At 44.2% G+C, this 22,853-nt stretch overlaps 2 protein-coding genes across 2 annotated transcripts in view; one reads left to right on the top strand and one right to left on the bottom strand.

Moving 5' to 3' along the window:
• The window catches only part of LOC131265225 (astacin-like), a 197,042-nt gene extending 190,289 nt beyond the window's left edge, over window positions 1-6,753 (bottom strand). The window contains exons 1-3 of the mRNA XM_058267486.1: window positions 6,372-6,753; window positions 5,826-6,262; window positions 5,414-5,618 (exon numbers count right to left, since the gene is read on the bottom strand). Of these exons, the coding sequence (XP_058123469.1) occupies window positions 5,532-5,618; window positions 5,826-6,262; window positions 6,372-6,753 (906 nt within the window). The 3' untranslated portion in view covers window positions 5,414-5,531. The remainder of the gene's footprint in view (window positions 1-5,413; window positions 5,619-5,825; window positions 6,263-6,371) is intronic.
• On the top strand, window positions 1,497-2,078 carry LOC131263531 (cuticle protein-like). Its single transcript, XM_058265741.1, has one exon. The coding sequence runs from the start codon at window positions 1,497-1,499 to the stop codon at window positions 2,076-2,078; it is 582 nt and encodes a 193-aa protein (XP_058121724.1).
• Window positions 6,754-22,853: the final 16,100 nt, after the last annotated feature.

Genomic DNA, 22,853 nt, shown 5'->3' with positions numbered 1-22,853 from the left:
ACAACTTGTTTGCATTTCAAAAGTAAGCTCAAATGCGACATTTGAGCTAGCTCACGCACGCGGCGATTTATGAGCGGAGGCGGGAAAGTTAATTGTTGCCTGTTGTTGTTGGTAAATAAAAATCCGCAAATAAATTTTACATCTTGTAAGTAATGAAAAAAGTTAACTTAAAACATTAAAAGAAAAGAAAAATATCGTATGGTACATAAACAAAAACATTTAAATTGCATTGGGTAAAGTTAAGGCAAACAGTATTGTGGTAATTTAAAAAAATATTGCTCTAAGTCAGCCAATTTTTCTGTACTGTTTACTTATACATATTTATCAGCTCTAGGTCCTATAGATTTGGAACAGAATTGTTCTAGTATATCGTTATGTTCTTCTTCAATGATACCCCAATAAATCTTCATACTTAAAAAAGTGTGTATATTATTGAATAAATTATTAATAAAACTAGGAATTAGTAAGAAGTTTTGTATAGGTTCTGGTTTTTTTTTTATGTTTTTAAAGTTTGTCTAAAATTGAAAACATAGGAGTAAAGTTTAAACATTTCAAGACTTTATTGCACCAAAATTGTCTTTTATATTTTTTTCAACTTTAAATAAAACTGATTCGTTATTAAAATTTCAGATGAAATATTTTAAATATTTGGTATTATTTTATCTTTAAATTAACCTTCATATTGTAAGGGTTGCTATTGCTTGCACAAACAAAATCTCATTTTCATGTCATTACTTTTGCAAACTGTCTCACGAGTGGTTTCGTAATAAGCAAAGCAAAAAAAATCACATTAATCACCGATTTTCCAAAACAAGTGACTTAAACCACGGAAACCACGAAAAGTTAATCACTCAGAACGGGGAACGGGACCGATCGGCCGGCCGGCCATCCAATCCAGCATCCAGAAAATGATTGTCCCCGTTGGGAAGCCTTTCTTCATTCGATGTAATATCGAAATGATCCCTCAAATCCACACACAAACACATACCCGGCTCACCAGCAATGCACTGACAAACAAAGAGATTTCAATTTCCTGCACATATTCGACGCGACTCCCTTCACGAAAATCAAGGACATCGGAAAGCGGTCGGGGTGGATTTTCTCCGAGAGACCAAGTGATATCGGTGCATCCACCGGGGCATGCGGTGGGGAGGGAGGGTTACGACCCACCTAGAAGCTAGAGGAAATTGAAAAACAGGAGAGGAAAAAAAGTGTGAAACCGTAGCAAACAGCATTGGATCGGATCGCGAGCGAACGCGAGAAGATCAACGTACGGCTCCAAACACATGAGCACAGGGCGGAATGGGGTGGAGGTGATGGTGGTGGGGAGGCGGGTGTTGGCGGTGGAGAATGTTGCGGTCAGTATATAAGATTGGCCGGGCCGCACCGAAAGGCACAGTCAGCGTTCGATCGTCCAGCAAAGCGCAAACAACACAGACCTTTCGTCTTTTTCTTCAAGTCGTTCCAACAAACGCACACACAAAAACAATCCCAAAATGTTCCGATTGGTGGTGTTGTCCGCTGTTCTCGCCGTCGCCTGCGCTGCCCCCTCGCAGCTGGTCCACTCCAGCCCGCTGGCCTACTCGACCGTCGTGGCGGCCCCGACTCTGGTGGCCCAGAAGGAGATCTCCTACCAGAAGAGCATCGTCGAGGAGCCCGGCGTAGCCCATGTTGGCACGATCGAGAAGTCCGTCCCGACCGGCTACTCGCACCAGAGCTTCACCCAGTACCACAACAAGCAGGTCGCTGAGCCCGTGTTCGCCCCGGCCGTCAAGAAGACCGTCGTGACGACTCCGGTGGAGAAGACGACCTACGTCCAGGCCGCCACTCCGGTCGTGTACGCCGCCCCGAAGGCTACCTACGTCGAGGCCGCCGCCCCGGTTGTCTATGCTGCCCCGAAGGCCACCTATGTTGAGGCCGCCTCCCCGGTCGTGTACGCCGCCCCGAAGGCCGCCTACACCTACGCCGAGACTCCGGTCCTGTCCTATGCCGCTCCTCTGAAGACGTCCTACGTCAGCAGCTACCCGTCGGTGTACGCCGCCGCCGCCCCGGCCGTCTACGCCAGCCAGTACTACTAAATGGCACCTCCCGCATCCACATCCTCCTTCCATCACAACAACCTGACTGTCCCTTGAAGCTCCCCGCCCCCAGCCCCCGTTCCGGCAAGCGGCAAGCGAGAACCTTATTTTTCTCTTGTTCAACGTTTTCGGATTGTTTCGATTGAAAGATGAGGAAAATAAATTAAATTGTACATTGTACCGAACGGAAGCAAACGATGTGTCGAAAAGGCATCCGAAAGCCGAACGGAATGACAAGATAATTCCACCCTATTTTTTCCAAGCGCGCACCGAACCGTGAAGTAGCGGTCCATCATCTATCGACGACGACGACGATCGCTGGCCATTGGAAGTCACAAACGACATCCGCAAACCGCCCGGCTCGCGCTTCCCATGACCTTGACGAGATGGAGGAAAAAACCAATACATCCCTTTCCACCGCAAATGAAACATTAAATTATAAAAACGCCATCAAACCACCGTCCATCACATCCGGCCAAAAGCCACCGAAGGCGTAGAGACGAGTGCGGTTTCGCTTTCATTCCCTTGCGTCGCAAAAAAAAAAAAAACAATACGCTCCATCCCTGAGGAGGCCTGTAAAACACCCATCCAGTTAATGTTCTTATGTTAACCTTATACGACGCCCCCTTTTGTGTGTGCGTGTGTGATTTTCTTTCGAATCACTTCCTCATTCATTCGGGCAAGACGCCGGCCGGCACACGCGAGACTCCCTTTTCGGCCGGTCGCTAATGTGCCTTTTGGTTTTAGGGGTTTTTAAGAAGACGTCGAATAGCGTAGATCGTTGCTTCAAACCCCCGTTGGGTACATGCTGCTCGCTCCAGGGCATTTGGCGGACCCGATCGCCTACGGGTGCGTGGTGCGAAAAGCTAACAAGCGGTCGCGAAAGACTTAAATCAACCGTTCGAAAACCGTTTAGGTCCGCCTTTGGCCCGAGGACGCCATCGATCAGTTGTCAAATTGATTTCATCGGTAACGAAATACCGTGTGCCGTGTGCGCTTTGCCGGTTCGATCTTTTGGGGATAGGCCTACTATAATGTGACGGCAGTGGAACGATTAGCCGTGGAACAGTGTGAAAGATTATTGCCGAAATTATGCACACCCGAATGTAATCGTTCTACCCACGTCGTAGGTGTTGTGTTCCATTATTTACTAGCGTCCCATGAGAGTAGGGTTAGGGGATGATGGAGCTCTAAGGAATCTTTTTCGCTTTCACAGAAATTTAAAGTAAGAATAATTCAATTTTCCATAACGAATAATTCCACTTTTAATTGCTTCAAAGCCTGAAGTAAAGTTTGAAAACAACGAATGAACGTTAAATGAACATTTAGATGAAAAATAATGTCTGTAACAAAACAGAAGAAATAAGATAAAATAAATTGAAAATTGTATAACTTTGAAAGAAATGGGAAATACTTCACAAAAAAAGCATGTACAAAAAGAAATTCACAAAGAAAAAGAAAAACCAAGTAAAATTTGATAATCAAAAGACTAACTTAGTACATGAAAAAATGTCCAAATTTGAACTAAAAATAACTTAAACCACAATTGAACAGTGTGCTCCATTTTCCCATCAGTTACAATCCTGAAAAAATCATCATTCAACCCATGAACCTTTTAGGCGCTGGGTGGTGGAAGAATTCGCATCTCGTTGCGAAAACACACCCCGTCACGGGCTGGTAAACTTCTTGGGGCCGGAATTCCTAAGCCACAAAACCGCGACACGGTGCTGTAACGTACGCATTAATGCGCCGCTTCTATATTCCATTTATAACTCAACAAGACGCTGTTACACTGCCGATGCCGGAAGAAGAGGAAAAATATAATTAAAACCAGCAGACACAAAAGACAAAATCTGAATCCGCTGTCAGTCCGTCAACTCAACCGCAAATTGATGTAGAGCGCGAGTAAAACACCAACCCGAACAGCCTTCTGGTGTGCGACAAGGGGAACATTCGCGATAATGCAGCTTGCCCAGCGTGTCCGGCAGGTCGCCAAAAACCTTGCACCGCCCGTTAAAGGCTGTTTCGTTTAAAGTTCAAGTGCAAGTTTAAGATCTAAAAGTAAAAGTGTATCGGGCAGCAACGCTACACTTCTGCAGCGCTTGTGCAGATGTGTTTTTTTTAATCCTTTTTGCCCATTGGCAACTGCGCCCACCGAAAATACCAGAATCGGCGTTTCAGGGCGAACAGGATCTGGCATTGATGTAACGGTTGTTTTGCAAGGAAAAGAAGAACAAGAGCGCAACCGTCTCGTTCCAAAGATACGTTCTAAATGATGTTAATGAAATGTTCTTGATGGTATGCACAAAACCTAAAGTAAGCACATAGCACTTGTGGGTAATTTAAAATTCGGAAACAAACGACCAAGATGAGCCAGGTTTACTTTGATGATCGTATTTGTTCAATGTCATTTGCACTGCAACGCTCATAAACAAGACATAATTATGCATTGCAATATTGTAATTGGAACCCGTTTCTGCATACGAATTATTCATGATCATATTAATCAGACAAGGTAGGTTGAATCGAGCTGACTATATTGACCGCCGCAAGCCGTTTATGACTTTAATCCTCCACGTAATTGTTCCAGCATCCAATTTGCTTTCGTTACTCGCCTAAAGGTATGCAATACTCACTACATTCTTTTACAGTCGAACCTTCAGAAAGTAGGCTCTTTTCGCCAAGAAACCTCAACAGCAGTGGTTCTTAAAGTGCCGTCGTACCATCCGCTGGGTTACTTTAAGCGGAAAATAGTATCGAGTTCCGTTTTCAACCGGTTTTTATGCATTTAGTTACCCTCTTGCTACTCTAACGCCCATTTAGCGGGAGTTTAATGATGTATTTCAAAACCAGGTCATTGTACGAGAATATTTTTTGTTTGCAATTAAATTTGTAGTTAACAAAATCTGGTCTGAAGTGTCTGGATTTGATTTTATTTAATTTTGTTTTAAATTTTATTACCTTTTTTTAAACTGTTCTACTCAATGTGCTTTGAATGAAACATGAACTAAAATGAGGAGGATAGAATTTTGTAAGCAAGACCACTTCGTACGAAGATAGTCTCTAGCCAGAAGAGAAGAAGATACAAAGAGAAGTCTTTTGAATTTCAAAAAATCTACACTACGCTGGAATAAAACTGGGTGCTTGTAAGTTCAATTACAACGATTAACGGGTATGGCGCGAATATTTCCTCACTTCTCCTCTTTCTTTCCGGTGCCGTTACCCAAAAAAAAGCCATCAACGGTGATTCGTGTAGTTTTATCTTGTACATCGACTTCTTATCACTAAAAGTTTATCACTAATTCGCTTCATCACGCATCCTTCGCTCCTCGCACGTCGGCCGTAGGCATCTGTTTTTGGCTCGCATTCGTTCTTAGGTAAGACCTCGTGACGCTGCCGGAGCTAGTGGCCGGTTTTTCGCGCCCGGTTGCGGTTGTGCAATCGCCGCTGCCCTCACCGATGACAGTACAGCTTGTTGATTTTCTGTACATCCTTCAGCGAGAAGCCGACGCGCTGCCCGAGCTGCCCGCTGTACTTAATCTGCCGGCGAACGGAAAGGAAAATGCGTTAGCGTTTGGCGCCGCTCCACCGTTGCGCAACTCCCGCGCATCATCATCATCATCATCATCTCGCTCGCGGGGGGGGGGTTGGAAGTTTGGCGTAAATCAATCAGTCGGTCGATCGGTCGGTCGGTTGGTTGGTCGGTCGGCCAATTACCCAAAGCGTACCCGCCCGCCTGCTCCTTACCTTCGGCTCCACCGTGGCCTTTCCGTTTTTACTGAACGCCGTTCTGGAGTAGTGCATAACGCTGCCGTAATCGTACGCCATGCCGAGCGTGGTCGTCTGCGACTCGCTCTCGCGCCCAAAGTTGCTCAGCAGATTCGGGCGCACGTTTCGGAAGTAGATGTTCACGTACCGGTCCCGATCGTAGCGCGTGTGCTCGTGCAGGAACCCCAGGACGTGCATCAGCTCGTGCACGATCGTGCCCTCCATCTGGAGGCAGCCGCTGCGCTGCAGGTTCAGCACCTGCCGCCCGCCCATCCGTCCCACCGCCGACCAGCATCCACTGTTGCGGCCCTCGATCACCACGAAGTCGCGCTCCTTCGTGTGCGGCACAAAGCGGATGCAGGTCTTCTTGTGGAACTGCTCGAACGCCGAGAACAGCTTCTGCAGGTCGCCGATTGCTGGAATAGAGACACGCACGCACGCACGCACGCACGCACGGAAAGGTCACGTACACGTTTAAGATCCGGCGCTTCTTCCCAGGACCGGGGAGCGTTTGGCACTACTCACAAAACTCGTCACTGAACTCGTATGGCACAACACCGTTCTTCCACTTGCTGCTGGTAAACTTGAGCGCGTTTCGCTCGATCAGCGGTTGGTGGATGTCGCCCTCGGCGTACGTGCCCAGCTCCTCCGGGTTGCCCTTGGTGCCGTTGGTGCGCGCCTGGCGGGCCCACGTCCGCACCAGCTCGCCGATCGCGGCCTGATCGTGGCTCCCGTACACCGCCTCGCCGAGGTGCGAAAAGTCGAAATCGTAGTCCCGGTACCGCCGGCTCGCCCCGGACACCCCGCTCGCGACCCGGCCCCACGCCGGGACCACCGGGAGCAGCACCACCGGGAGCGCCGCCCAGCACACCAACCAACCTGGTGCCAACCACGGACCACGTGCCATGCTGAACAAGACACTCTTCTCTTAGGGGGCCACCTTGCTTTGGTGCACGCACTGGGCGCGATCGGTGCGGAGACTGAAACGTTGCGCCACCGGTGCGCCGGCTTAAGTACCCCCAAAACGCAACACATGCCGTCCCCCATTCCTCCCGCGATGGCACGCCGGGAGAGGGGGGAGGGGTTATCGTTTTCGGGTGGTCGACGATAACGCGAGCTAATCAATCCGTTCGCCTTAGCCCCGCAGCAGCCAGCGTTTAGGTGTGGAAATAGGGAGAACCGCTCGGTTCTGCTGCTAGTCAAACACGCCGCTGGAGGTTGGGTACATCGGGGCCCATCGGGGCCCATCGGATGCCGGGGTAAGGTATTTTCGATTACGGCAACATCTTCTTGTTGAACGTACGGCAGGCAGCACAAAACACATGTACGCGAGAGGCGGAATAAAAGTGAACCTCCAACCTCCTCCTGTACCGTATGCTGCCGATTACAGTGAGTACCTTGTTTTCCGCTATCATATCGTAAACAGTATTCTGTAGGTACAAATTCCATAAAGGCTACAGTAAACGAAGCGCGTGTATCGTCGATATTCGAGCCAAGCGTTATCTGTGCTTTGTTTATGTTTTGCAATTTGATAAAAGTTGCAACATTTCTTGAAACTACAACTATTATTTTGTTGTACATTGTTGAAGATACAAAAACTACGCTAAATAACAACTGAATTTCGATAAATATTCGCGATCGAATGAACTTCCAAGCGATTACGCTTCGTTTCCCGTAACCTTATGGTTAAAAAAATCCTTTATGTGGATTACATATAAGTACTTTTTTAATATTTTCTAAAACTTGTTTTTCTAAAAATCCATGAGTACATGAAATTGCTGCACTTTAAAAAACGATCATTAAGCATACAAACATCAAAACATGTCAACCAAGAAAAGTAACTAACAATCATAGCACGCCATGAGGAAAATCTTGAGAGTTTGTTCACAAACTATGCTCTGTCTTTACGAAATAAAACAAATAAAATGGTGGTCATGTCTTGAAAATGATGAAAGAGTTGAACACGTATCTAAGTTTACATGGTTTCATTTCCATAGAATGATACTTAATTGGAACTGTAAAAACCGGTGGAAAGATGAATCATAATAAATACAACAATGAAAAGAACCTTTTCTAAACGTTTTAAAAGTTATTCAACATGTGTCCCATTAAACGTTGCAATAATCTAACAATGATTGATGTTTGGGGCATTGTCGTCAAAGATGATTAAATGTACCTTTGACATATTGATACAAAAAATCGATTTGTTCATTTTTTGAAGATTCGAAGCAGCCATTTCTACCACTTTATTTGAGCAACTCTCTTTAATTTAGAAGTTTAAGAAATAACACACAAATTCTCTGCAGCAGTCGCAACGAAAGATGAGGAAATATTGCACTATTTTCCCTGTTCCATACAGTCTGCTGTATCAAAGGTCTCGGTGCACCCGACAATCCGTTAAATACGGTAAATTTCCAACATACCTACTGCATTCATGCATCCAACCGCGCGGGTCGATGGAGAGAAAGGAAGGAACCGCCGAAGAAAGCCGTCTCGGCGCTTTGTGCGGCCGACAGAAGAGGTGGGAAAAAGTCGACCTCCTGGCCAACTGTCCAAAGATGGGAAACGTGGTTACCACCATTAGACGCCAACCACCACTACCACGACCAAAAACCGCCCAGTTCCCCCCGCGCCCCCTCTCGATCACTTCTATCCCATCCAGCACCGAGCAGCAGTCCAGCGGCGAAAATCGACCGCAGCGCCGACCCAAAGACAGGATGCCGAGGCGCCGATGTAACAAAACGGCGAATATAGTGGAATGGCAGCATTTCGGTGCTGCTGCCACTTGGCGAGCCGGTACCTGCACCGGTTGCCCACCTTCTTCTAGGCCGCGGCTCGATAGCAGGCCTCGGACACTCCGCGGGGGGAATGGCGATCGGTTCGGAAGGTTTTTGGCAAACGGGCGATTGCGGGCCGCCGACCAGCGGATCGTAATAGTCATCATGTAATAACCGATGTCGGACAACTGACCGACAACGCGCCGGAGAAGCCATTATTTTCGGAGCCCCGCATCCCCCCCAATTAACGCGCTCCCGGTTGTACAGCATACACAGCATAAAAGGGTTTTGTTTCTTTACTGTCTCGCGTAAGCAAACCATTTACAAATCTGTACACCCGGTTAAACAACACACACTTCATTAGAGAGGTAGTCTTTGTCGAAGGGGTGCCCGGCTTTCCCGGTGGCGGGCTGATGTGATCGAATCGTTTTGGTTTTGTACCATCGATAACGTCTTATGCCGCAACTGTCTTTCTACCCTTTTTTCTTGTCTGTTTTCCTAACATGGCTAGCGCTTGTTCGGGTGATAGGTGTTGATCAAAATTCTCGAATCTATAACAACAAGCGATAAGATCCGTTTATAAGCGACAACGTTACTCCAGAACGGCAAATACCTCACCACCTTGTCTCAAGCGCGATTGTTCTGAAGAAAATTTGACGAAATTGTGTTCAGCTACCGAACATTTCTAATCATATAAAGTTTTTACACTTTCACTGTTTAATAGTGTTCATTAAGTTTAATAGTGTTTCCTACACAAAATTGTTTATTGCTAGCTGTAAAACTCATACTACCTTCGTATAGCACTTTAAACCAACTACTTTACCCGTCCATCAAACATTGTGAAGAATAAAATCTGAACGGAAGTGTTACTTTTAATGTTTTAAAAAACAATGGACCACTTTTCCAAAAATCCGCTATTCGGTACATGATTCCACGCTTATTATAACAATTCCAACTACATGTATCAACCTTCCGAACTCAAACTATTTTTTAGTATTTGCTATCTCAGCTTTAAGAATTACCTTCAAATTCATAACACGCCTTTAATACAGAGTTACTGTCCTTAAACTGCTCGATCAACTAATTGTAGCAGAATGTACCGTTAATCCTGGTAGCATTTCGAATTCACGTAAATCTCAAGTCAATTTTCTTGAAAAAACAAGATAGATAATGAGTATTTTGTACCGATTTCATCGACATAATTAATCAACAAAACACGATTGACATACTCCTAGCATCACAGGGGAACACATCCATGGATGTAGCTGTAGCTAAATTTAATCCCTCCGGTACTAACACTGTAATTAACTAATGGCGCAGTTTTACACAGTTGATGTGGTTACCTTCACCGACAGCAGCTCGCTACTTACATCGGTTAGCCCCCTATCGGAATGTTCATCGGGAAGGTTAGCACCATTGTTGCCAATAAATAGTGACTAATAATTAATTTACCAATCGGGTTGATTATGTTGATAGCACGAGCACTCTGGGCACGCTGCGGGGGCACGGTGTGCAAGCACGCATGGCCACCGCCATCGTCAGTCATCCACCGGCAGCAACAACGGGACGCGGACGACGACCATGTTGGCAGCATGAAAGTGCTTAACATTTTTCACGCCCTGTTCGTCTGCAATGTGCGCGAGGTGCGGCACAATAAGAGTCGTGTTACGCTGGCGGTATCTCGGGCTCCCGTGCAGCTGGCGCTGCCACTGCTGGTCGTGGCAACGTTGGCATTCTACCATCCCTGGGTTTTACTGCAGGGTCGGTGCACCAAATGTCTTGACTGGTTCACCGTCATCAGCCGCGTACTGACAACGCTCTCCATCGTGGTACTGCTGGTGATCGATACCTTTAGACGCCGCCTGCAGCTACTGGCGTTGCTCTCCGACCTATCCACCTGTGCCAGCACATCCCAGCAGGCTAGGGTTTTACTATCCGTTAGAGGTCTGCAGCTGGGCGTCCTCTTCGTGTGCAATGTGCTCGCAATCGTTGAGGTCGGTGTTACGGTTTACCGCACGAGAAGCCCCGCCTTCATCTCAGGAGTTCTGTCTGGCTTCGTTATCGAAAACTACATCCTATTGCACGCGCTGTTCTGCCAGCTTTTAGCGGAACGGCTAGCAAACGCTTACGATAACCTGCGACGCGCCATAGCAAGCCAACCGAACAGTCACGGAACTCTCCAAGATATGCAAACCCTGGAGCATTGCCTGCAGCAACATACGGAGGTATTCGGTTTCAAGCTGCTGCTGCTCTTTTTACACCTGCTGCTTAACATTTCCTTCTGCGCGTACGACATTACGCGAAAGCTAATTGGGGAGGATCACCGAGCTGGTATCTATCACCTTTCGATCATAGTCTCACAGGGCTCGGCGTCGTTGTTCGGGCTCTGCTTCTACTACAACCAGCTGCTTGTCAAGGTAAGTAGCTGTGGTAAATAGAATAATTAATTACCACATGACTTATTGAATTCGTTAATTATTTAATTAATTACACCTGTTGTCTAGCACTTCATAAAAGTATTGACTATTCGAATAAGAAACTCAGCAAGAGTACCCAGTGTCCAAATGGCATTCGGTTCTACGAGTGCTTGGCAACACAGAGCCTTTCCTTTCGTGATCTACGTAGAACGATGGAGGAATTGAAGTTTTTAAATTTCTTCAACCGATTGATGATTTCACCAACCTTTGCGGAGGACATTTCGCGAGGTAAAGGGTGTGTTATTCGTGATAGGAACCTTTACTGGAACGCCCTAGTCCTGACGACATTCGTGATCGTTTGTAGTGCAGCTTTGCTAAAGCAAGCACTGGAAGAGATCCACCTTTTAAGAAGTAATGTGCTAAGAATGGTCACGCTCATGCTGTACATAGCTCTCCTGGTAGCTATGGTACCGCTCATTCTGTGGCCATTCATTTACAGAAGAGACTTGATAGAATTAGTCAACCGTGCACTGCAGATCGACCAATCTATCCAGTTCGTTACCACCACTTCGAAATGTGCCGGGTTCCTCGTACTAAAAATGCATATCGCCATTGCAACAGCCAATCTCGCAACGAGCCTTTGCGTCAATTGTTACCGTTTGTCGCAAAAATCTGAAATGCCACAACTACACAAAATTGTCGTGCTTAATGGATTTCCAGTTCTGGCATACATCATCGCCATTCACCAGGGATATGCGCAGCTCTGGCCAGTGTTTATCGTTCGCCAGTTGAATAAATTAGTGCGACAAACTGGGGCCTACCAACCAGAAACGATTCAGACAATACTCGCTCTGAGTAACAAGGTGGAAGAACTCACGGAGCTTTTTGCGTCCATCTTCGGACCGATGCAGGTCGTTCAACTGTTGCGTATATTTGTAGTATGCTGTGTTCAGTCGTACTTTTTGGCACTCTTCATACAAGCAGGCATTGGAATACCCGCTAACGTGATCGAACTGATTGTATATTTGGGATCATTTTTCATGTACATGTACCTATTCGAGGAATGCATCAAAAAGGTGAGTAATAATCATTTAATAGTAACTACCGTATTCATCGATAACCCTAGACGTATGTATCGTTATATCCATACCATTAACTCATGCCCGAAAGAGCTTAGGTAACCCTAAAAATTAACTTCAAGTTAATTATTAAACCACCTTCAATGTACTTGTCAATGTGACACATAACTGAGTATTTAGAATCTAGATATGATTGAGTCCGCGACAGCCAAGCGGTAGCGCCGGTAAAAAAATCGGCCTATGAGCGATGAGACTCATCACCTCGACGACATGGGATTGATTCCCATCCGAGACCAGACCCAGAGAGAGAGAGGACTGACTAACCACTTACTTAAAAAGGGAACAAGTCTAGTAAGTCCTGAACGGGCAGGCATATGACCACGGCGTTAACTCATTACCAAGAAGCCTTTGGTAATCGAAAATTAATATTCGTGACGGAATCCAACTTTCAAATTAATTATTCAAATCCATCCTCAGATTGTTTATTTATGTAACACATAGCTGATGATTTTGTATCTAGATATAATCTATCATTCCAACACAGACGACCGACATCATAACCTTTGTCACGTTGGTAATAGTTTGCGTGTACACTATGGACGTGCTAAAGTTCCTTAATTTCTTCAATCGCATGATGGTGTCGCCTACCTTCGTCGACACGGATTCTCGAGGGCAGCGCTTCCTCGTCCGTAACAGGAATCACTACTGGAACGCCTCGATCCTCACTATATTACTGGCTATATGCACTGTCGCCTTGGTAAAAGTGGCTCAGGAAACCCAGCAACTTTACGACGTGATGGGAACTGTCAGTTTGATGCTGTACGTCGTACAGCTAGTCGGTATGGTACCGCTCATACTGTGGCCACTGGTTAACCAACGAGTTTTGGTCCGATTGACCAACTTCACGTTAGAGTTTCTCCGTTCTGAGCCTACCCAGCCCAATCCGGCCAACTGGAAGAGTATCGAAAGGCTTCTCTTGGCGACACAAATGACCATTATCTTCGTCATCTTTGTACTGAAAATGTCTGTCACGTGCTATCATGTCTGGCAGTTTCCTGAATTGCAACATCTTCATTTATTGATCGTCCATTGTGGTTTTAATGTAATATCGTTCACTATTTCCATACATCAAGTGTATATGCTGCTCTGGCCAGTGTTTATCATCCACCAATTGAATGAACTAATACGGCAAACCAAACTCCATCACCTAGGAGTGATTCATGCCGTGATTGCTATCAGTAATAAGGCCCGCGAACTCACGGAGCGCTTTGCCACTATCTTTGGACCAATGCAGATCGTCCATTTACTGAGCATATTCGTTATATGCTGTGTCCACTCATATTTTATAGCAAACGTCTTAGAAACCGGTTATGACATATCCTTCAGTTTGATGGAGAACATCGCATGTGTGTCATCATTTTTTATCTACACGTATATATACGATCTCGTCTATGAAAAGGTAAATTATTGTATGTGTAAAGAATATTAATGTTTAGTTCAAGTATACTTGCTAGTTACGAAAGGTTTAAATTAGAACCTGCTGGCCATATACTTGTGTATGGAGAGGATCATATTGTAGTGATTTGTAGCAGTCTTGAAAGAATTCGGTTTTTGAAAAAACATTTTTTTTCTCATTGAGGTCCTTGGCTTTAGTCCATGGTGGTTGCTATATAGTCAGGGGTCTGAAAAATTGATCCATGCTATAGGAACAATAGGTATGATCAATTTCTCAGAGTACTAATGAACTACTAATATTCCTTTCGACAACCGATTTAGATCTGGTATGGAAATTAATTGTGTATGAATGACTAATGGACCGTCATTTCCAACTGCACCTGACACATTGTTCAGTGCTCAGTTTAACGCCTATAAGTTTAGTCTACCGAGCTTTCTGATCGAGTTCCGCGTGTACAACATGTACGAGCTGAAGTTCTTGAACATTTTCAATCATATGACGGTGTCACCAATCTACGCGGGCATCGATCCTCGGGAACAAGGACACCTCATCCGTACTAAAAACGCCTACCGCAACGCTATGGTACTGGCAACAATCTTGATCGTCTGTAGCGTTGCCTTAATAAAAATTATGCAAGCAGATGCCGACCAGAGCCTAAGCGATGTGATTGAAGCCGTTGGGGTGATTCTTTATGCCGTACAGACAGCCGTTATGATACCGCTCATAGTTTGGCCCCTCGCTAGCCGACAGGATTTGATCCGATTGACCAACGCTGCGTTGGATATCCAACAATGTATCCACACCCAGTTCAAGCCGACCAACTCCAAGTGTATCGCGATTCAACTACTTAAAGCACAAATGGGCATTGTCATAGCAAATTTATTGCTGAAAATAAGTCTGCTGAGTTACTACACCGCGCGCGATCCCGTACTTCAACAGCCAAATGATCTGATCGTGCACTACGGCTATGCGATCATTTCGTTCATTATTTGCGTGCACCATGCGTACATGTTGCTCTGGCCAGTGTTTGTCATCCGCCAATTGAGCGAACTGGTGTTGCAAACGAAAGCCCAACGGATGGAATCGCTACGAGCTGTGCTCGATCTAAGTGATAAGGTGGACGAATTCTTAGAGCTCTTTGCATCTATCTTTGGACCGATGCAGGTCGTACATCTGCTGAGCATATTCGTAATATGCTGTGCCCAGTCATATTTCATAGCGAATGCTATGGATACGGGTTATAACATATTCTTCAGTTTGTTGGAGACCATAGCATGTGGGTCAACATTTTTTATTTACACCTATTTATACGAGCTCGTAAACGAAAAGGTAAGCTAAAAAATTTAATGCAATAAAGTAGGTGTGTAGTGTAATTAATCGATTTCATACTGGTGCACCATAGAATAGTACGCTTGGTAATCCATTGATACCAATTATCTGATGTAGTACTAATGTATTATTCAACGAATCTCATTGAACGAGTTGTGACATGCGCATCTCTAGAGTTACACTACGATCACTAGATTGGTTTATCGCAGCATAAATCGTGGTGTCCGCGTGTACAGAATGGACGAGCTCAAGTTGTTAAACTTTTTTAATCATCTGTTGGTTTCGCCAGTCTATACGCAAACCAACTCCCAATTACAACATTGTGTTATCCGCAATCGACATCTTTACTGGAACGCCATTGTCCTAACGACACTCTTAGTGATCTGCGGCATAGCCGCAATAATAGTCTTGTTGGAAGATTTTACCGAAATGATAAGTAACGTTATGGGCACCATAACGTTAATACTTCACTTGGTACGAATGTGCTTTATGATTCCGCTCATTCTATGGCCACTCGCTAACAGGTGTCGCGTTATCGAGCTGTGTAACAGTGCAATAGACATCCAGGTTCGTCTTTTTGACCGCTTGAATCCAACCAAACCTATCAAGCATGTTGGTTTTGCTCTGCTCAAAGCGCAAACTATATTAAACTCTCTTGTGTTGGCAATGAATTGTTTTAACAACATCTACAACATCTTCATGTTCCCTCAAACTCGGAGCCTACAGTTTGTCGTCATCTTCTATGGATTTGCTTTGATCGAGTTTTTGATTTCCTTGCACCATGTCAATACGCAGATTTGGGCTATTTTTATCGCTCGGCAGCTGAAGGAAATTGTGCGGCATATAAAAAGCATCCCGCAAAATGCGCTTCGGCCTATAGTCTCTCTTAGTAACGATTTGGACGATTTCAAGAAGCTCTTCGGGTCTGTGTTTGGACCGATGCAAATAGTCCATGTGTTGAACGTATTCGTTATGTGCTCGGTACAATCGTACGTCGCGATATATGTGTTTGAAATAGGATTGCCGTTTTATTTAGCATTATCGAATTTATATTTGCTACTTGTATACAACATCACGTTTTTCTTCTATTGCTACATTTTCAATGATATTCTTATAAAGGTAAGTGATGTTTATTAACCGTAAGCTAATCCTTTCTCCCAAGAGTCCCTCACCATCTTCATCTCTGACCAATTTTGTGATGCTATATTTATGTAACTAATGAATGTACACTTGTATCCGGTATTTATCTTTTGCGCAATGTATTGAGTGTGTTGTTTGCGTAAACATCATCCAACCATAAGCGATATCAATCGTATCAACCATGCATTATACATCCGGAACGTTCATGACTTGTTTATAGTTGGTGACCATCATTCATAAAACGCTTTCAGGACGAATGTCGAAGCACTTTCATTTAAATGTCCTTTGGCGCCGGCAATCGTCGCTTGTTTGAACGTTCTCCCACGATTAGCCATCTTACGGTTCTCAAATTTTTTTAACCACCTGTGCGCCTCGGTCGTCTAAGTGTCGTTTCTGTGCGACGCAAACACGTTCTGCGCAACATTCTACCAATAGCTTCTCTCATCATTATGTTTTCATACCTGATTTTAAGATTATGATGCAGTCGATAATGGAGATTGTGTTAGTATCTAGATATGATCTATCGTTCCAACTCAGACGACCGACAGCATAACCTTTGTCACGTTGGTAATAGTTTGCGTGTACACTATGGACGTGCTAAAGTTCCTTAATTTCTTCAATCGCATGATGGTGTCGCCTACCTTCGTCGAAACGGATTCTCGAGGGCAACGCTTCCTCGTCCGTAACAGGAATCACTACTGGAACGCCTCGATCCTGACGATTTGGCTAGCCACATGCACTGTCGCCTTGGTGAAACTGGCACATGAAACCCTGCCACATTACAACGTGCTGGGAACCGTCAGTTTGATGCTGTACGTCGTAATGCTAGTCGGTATGGTACCGCTCATACTGTGGCCACTCGCTAACCAACGACATTTGGTCCGATTGACCAACTTTGCGTTAGAGTTTCTCCGGTTTGAGCCTACCCAGTACAAACCGGCCAACTGGAAGAGTATCGAAAGGCTTCTTATGATGACACAAATGACCATTGTCTTCGTCAATTTTGTACTGAAAATGTCTGTCATGTGCTTTCATGTCTGGCAGTTTCCTGAATTGCAACAGCCTCATTTACTGATCGTCCATTGTGGGTTTAATGTAATATCGTTCACTATTTCCGTACATCATTTGTATATGCTGCTCTGGCCAGTATTTATCATCCGTCAATTGAACGCACTGGTGTTGCAAACGAAAGCTCAACGGATGGAATCACTACGAGCTGTGCTCGATCTAAGTGATAAGGTCAGCGAATTCACGGAGCGCTTTGCATCTATCTTTGGACCAATGCAGATCGTGCATCTAGTGAGCATATTCGTAGTATGCTGTGCCCAGTCATATTTCATAGCAAACGTCCTAGAAACCGGTTATGACATATCCTTCAGTTTGATGGAGAACATCGCATGTGTGTCATCATTTTTTATCTACACGTATATATACGATCTCGTCTATGAAAAGGTAAATTATTGTATGTGTAAAAATTATTAATGTTGCTAGTTAAGAATGGTTTAAATTAGAAGAATAGAAAAATGATCAATTTCTCAAAGTACTAATGAACTACCTATATTCCTTTAGCCTGGTTGATTTCGACAACCGATTTAGATCAGGCATTTAAATTAATTGTGTATGAATAAATAATGGACAGTCATTTCCAACTGCACGCGGCACATTGTCCAGTGCTCAGCTCAACGCCTATAAGTTTAGTCTACCGAGCTTTCTGATCGAGTTCCGCGTGTACAACATGTACGAGCTGAAGTTCTTGAACATTTTCAATCATATGACAGTGTCACCAACCTACGCGGGCATCGATCCTCGGGAACAAGGACACCTCATCCGTACCAAAAACGCCTATCGCAACGCTATGGTACTGGCAACACTTTTGATCGTCTGTAGTGTTGCCTTGATAAACATGATCCGAGCAGATGCCGACCAGAGCCTAAGCAATGTGATTGAAGCCGTCGAGCTGATTCTTTACGCCGTACAGACAGCCGTTATGATACCGCTCATAGTTTGGCCCCTCGCTAGCCGACAGGATTTGATCCGGTTGACCAACTCTGCGTTGGACATCCACCAATGTATCCACACCCAGTTCATGCCGACCAACTCGAAGTGTATCGCGATTCAACTACTTAAAGCACAAATGGGCATTGTCATAGCAAATTTATTGCTGAAAATGTGTCTCCTGAGTTACTACACCGCGCACGATCCCGTACTTCAACAGCCAAATGATCTGATCGTGCACTACGGATATACGATCTTTTCGTTCATTATTTGCGTGCACCATGCGTACATGTTGCTCTGGCCAGTATTTATCATCCGCCAATTGAACGAACTGGTGTTGCAAACGAAAGCTCAACGGATGGCATCAGTACGAACTGTGCTCGATCTAAGTGATAAGGTGGACGAATTCTTAGAGCTCTTTGCATCTATCTTTGGACCGATGCAGGTCGTACATCTGCTAAGCATATTCGTAATATGTTGTGCCCAGTCATATTTCATAGCGAACGCTATGGATACGGGTTATGACATATTCTTCAGTTTGTTGGAGACCATTGCATGTGGGTCAACATTTTTTATTTACACCTATTTATACGAGCTTGTAAACGAAAAGGTAAGCTAAAAGTTTAATGCAATAAAGTAGGAGCAAATGTAATTAATCGATTTTCATACTGGTGAACCATAGGATAGTACGCTGGGTAATCCATTGATATCATTTTCTGAAGTAGTACTAATGCATTATTAATGCAATGTGTATGCACAAGTTGTGACATGCGCATCTCTAGAGTTACACTACGATCACTAGATTGGTTTATCGCATCATAAATCGTGGTGTCAGCGTGAACAGAATGGACGAGCTTAAGTTGTTAAACTTTTTCAATCATCTATTGGTTTCGCCAGTCTATACACAAACCAACTCCCAATTACAACATTGTGTTATCCGCAATCGAAATCTTTACTGGAACGCCATAGTCCTAACGATACTCTTAGTGATCTCCGGTATAGCCGCTATAATAGCCGCGTTGGAAGATTTTACAGAAATGATAAGAAACGTCATGGGCACCATAACGTTAATACTTCACTTGTCACGAATGTGCTTTATGATTCCGCTCATTCTATGGCCACTCGCTAACAGGTGTCGCTCTATCGAGCTGTGTAACAGTGCAATAGACATCCAGGTTCGTCTATACGACCGCCTGAATCCAATCAAACCGATCAAACACGTTGGTTTTACTCTGCTTAAAGCGCAAACCATATTGAACACTCTTTTGTTTGCAACGAATTGTGTTTGCTACATCTACAACTACATCATGTTTCCCCAAACTCGAAAGCTACATTTAGTCGTCATCTCCTATGGATTTGCTGTGTTTGAGTTTTTGATTTCCTTGCACCATGTCAATACGCAGATTTGGGCTATTTTTATCGCACGGCAGCTGAAGGAAATTGTGCGGCATATAAAAAGCATCCCGCAAAATGCGCTTCGGCCTATTATCACTCTTAGCAACGATTTGGACGATTTCAAGAAGCTCTTCGGGTCTGTGTTTGGACCGATGCAAATAGTTCATGTGTTGAACATATTCGTTATGTGCTCGGTTGAATCGTACATCGCGATATATGTGTTTGAAGTAGGAGTGCCGTTTTATTTAGCATTATTGAATTTATATTTGCTACTTGTATACAACATCACGTTTTTCTTCTATTGCTACATTTTCAATGATATTCTTATAAAGGTAAGTGATGTTTATTAACCGTAAAATAATCCTTTCTCCCAAGACTTTATCACCAGCTTCATCTCAGACCAATCTTGTGATCCTATATTTACGCAACTAATGAAAGTACGCTTGTATCCGGTATTTATCTTTTGCGCAATGTATTGAGTGTGTTGTTTGCGTAAACATCATCCAACCATAAGCGATATCAATCGTATCAACCATGCATTATATATCCGGAACGTTCATGACTTGTTTATAGTTGGTGACCATCATTCATAAAACGCTTTCAGGACGAATGTCGAAGCACTTTCATTTAGTTGTCCTTTGGCGCCGGCAATCGTCGCTTGTTTGAACGTTCTCCCACGATGAGCCATCTTACGGTTCTCAATATTTTCAACCACCTGTGTGCCTCGGTCGTCTATGTGGACGCGACACAAAAAGTCGTTTCTGTGCGACGCAAACACGTTCTGCGCAACATTCTACCAATAGCGTGTATTATCATTATGTTCTCGTACTTTGGTTCGGCAAAATCGCTACGTGATTTTAAGACCATGATGCAGTCGGTATTGGAGATTGTGCATCTTATGAAATACTGCATTAATGCGCAAATCATTTGCTATGTCGTAATCTGGATGTACCGATACAGTGGTGATGTTGTGAGACTGTACCAGGATATGATTGAAATGGACAATGCACTGCAGCGACTGCGACCAGCGATTGGGTTCGGAACGGATCACCATCGTCCGATGAAGATGCTCATCGCGTTAGCCATCCTTTTGCGGGCAGCCATTTCTGCCTATCACCTGGCGACACTCATAAGCGGCGTTGCGCTCGTGTCCATCGACATTATGCTCGTACTGCAGGGTAACGTTCTGGTCGAGTTCATTTTGGACCTGGATAAAATTTATCTCGTGTTCTTTGCCATCTACCTAAATCAACGGTATGTGTGCATCGAACAGATGGTACACACCAAGGACACTGTGCCGCTGGTGAGCACTTTTGAGGCGTTTGGGCGTCTACTTTCGCTGAAAGGGCGCATGTCACAAACTCTTGGACAGCTTATGCTTTTCATGGTGCTGGAAACGTTTGTAGCGTGTTCGGTGCACGCCTATCTGCTGATGTACTTCGTTGGAACCGATGCCAAAGTCTTGCTAGATGTGCTTGCGAACGCAGGCCAACTAGGAATCCATTTTCTGTTGTTCTACATTTTAACGCACTTTTACGATACCGTCGAGCGGAAGGTCGGTGTTGTGGAACTTCCGGAAACTCTACGGATCTTCAATAGACTTGCTTTTCGTTGCAGGAAAATGAGCTTCGCAGCGCATTGAAGTCGATACAGTATATCAACTTTCAACAGCAAACTGATGAGCAGAAGGTAATATCACTTTAAAAGAGTGTTTCTTACAGCAAGCATCTTCAGCGGGAAAACGAAATAAGCTGATTCATTCTTCACAGGATTTCTACGATCTCATCAATCTCAAACTGATGATGGAGCCACCGAAAATTACTGCATGCGGTCTGTTTGAAATTAACCTTCAAATTTTCTATAATGTAAGTTAATATTTTGGCCGATGCTAGTGGTGTGTATGCATCTAATTGTTCTGCCCTCTAACAGGTTTTTGCCGCCATCATAACCTACATCGTAATACTGTTCCAGTTTCGAGGGTTCGAGAAAACGCCTTGAATAACGCAGTAGCATCACGCGTGGATTTTTTGATTGCAACATTAATGATTTATCGCTAAAACTATCGTCATACCGTTAATAAAACTTTGTGATATTTCACCAGAACCATACGTTCCGAAACTATTTTCTCCCACGGTCCTGAGCCCCAAAACAAAAAACTTCTTCGAGTGGTTTACCTTGCTTCATTTGTTTTTCATTTACTTTTCGGTTCTTGACGGTACATTCAACAGGTTTAGATCATTTGTTGGCAATTTCATCTATCATCAGTTGCTTTATACATCCCAATCAGTCCCAATCCTAAAGCGATACGATCGCACGAAAACGCCACTTACAAACGATTTTGTCTGAGATAGCTTTGCACAAATATGATTCGTCTTACCATCTAATCTCCTAACGCACCAGCCGGGTTCTTCTTTCCAATATCCGTTATCCATTTTTGTTTCCTTACCGCTCGCGACTATTTGTTAATATCAATGTATCGGCCAGAATTGTAGATACACTCTGTTATCTTTGTTCGCTCTTGCCGTTTCTACCACTTCACTTGCTCACACTTGTTCCACCTCTCTCATTTGCTACACTAACAAGAAATAGAGGTTTCATCTAGCTACGTTAACGATTAGTTAAATTTCTTTTCTATCCTCAAGTATGCTCCTTTATAAGTATGGTAATTCTAGGCTGAAGTCGTCCTTTCTCTCCATTTTTGTTTTCAAATAACCATAAAGTTGCTCCCGGAACGAGTAAAATTGGATAACACTTTTGTTTGCATTCAAATCGCCTACCGTGCCCTGTCGCTGCCGCTAACATTCCCGCAGCCGCACTATTCGGTAGCATTGAGCTATTCGTTTGCAAGTGTTCCGCTACCAGTACATTGTTATTCTACTCTTCACTAGTTGGATGGTGGAAAATGTTTGACAAAGTTTAAACGCTACCCTTCCCTTTGATGCATAGTTGTGTCATCTTGTCAACGACGCTAGGGTTTATGTTGTTTTATTTTACTTATTTTTTTTTTCAAATTGTGAAAATCGAAAGTTTATGAAGACTGGAAGATTTTAAACTGCGTCTTGCGGCCTTTATCTACATTTTCGAAACACGGCCCCGGCAGCGTCATTCAACCGACAAACGGTGCGGGGATCGCGAGTCCACTTGTAGAATTTAGATTGTACTCAGTTCTCGCTGGAAAGAAGGAAATGGAATAGAAAAATTGGAAACCTATGCCTCTTATCTACTTATACGTAACTCTGTGTGCTAGTAGTTCTATTTATCTCTTCTTTTTTTGCCATTAATAAGCAGCAGCAGTAGTGCGTGTTTGAAGCGCAAACACTTGTGATGAAGGTTCGGAAGGAAAGTTTAAATGGATCTTGCTAGGTGCACATTTTTTTCCTAAGTTTATCATCTATACGTTGGATTGAAATTAAAAGTCC

Source organism: Anopheles coustani, chromosome 2 (assembly GCF_943734705.1).
Source record: "Anopheles coustani chromosome 2, idAnoCousDA_361_x.2, whole genome shotgun sequence".
NCBI classification, from domain to species: domain Eukaryota; kingdom Metazoa; phylum Arthropoda; class Insecta; order Diptera; family Culicidae; genus Anopheles; species Anopheles coustani.
This window is presented reverse-complemented; position numbering and strand designations above follow the sequence as displayed.

Bases quoted from the DNA above. Each gene is read 5' to 3' on its own strand.
- LOC131263531 (XM_058265741.1), top strand. From the start codon at position 1,497: ATGTTCCGATTGGTGGTGTTGTCCGCTGTTCTCGCCGTCGCCTGCGCT.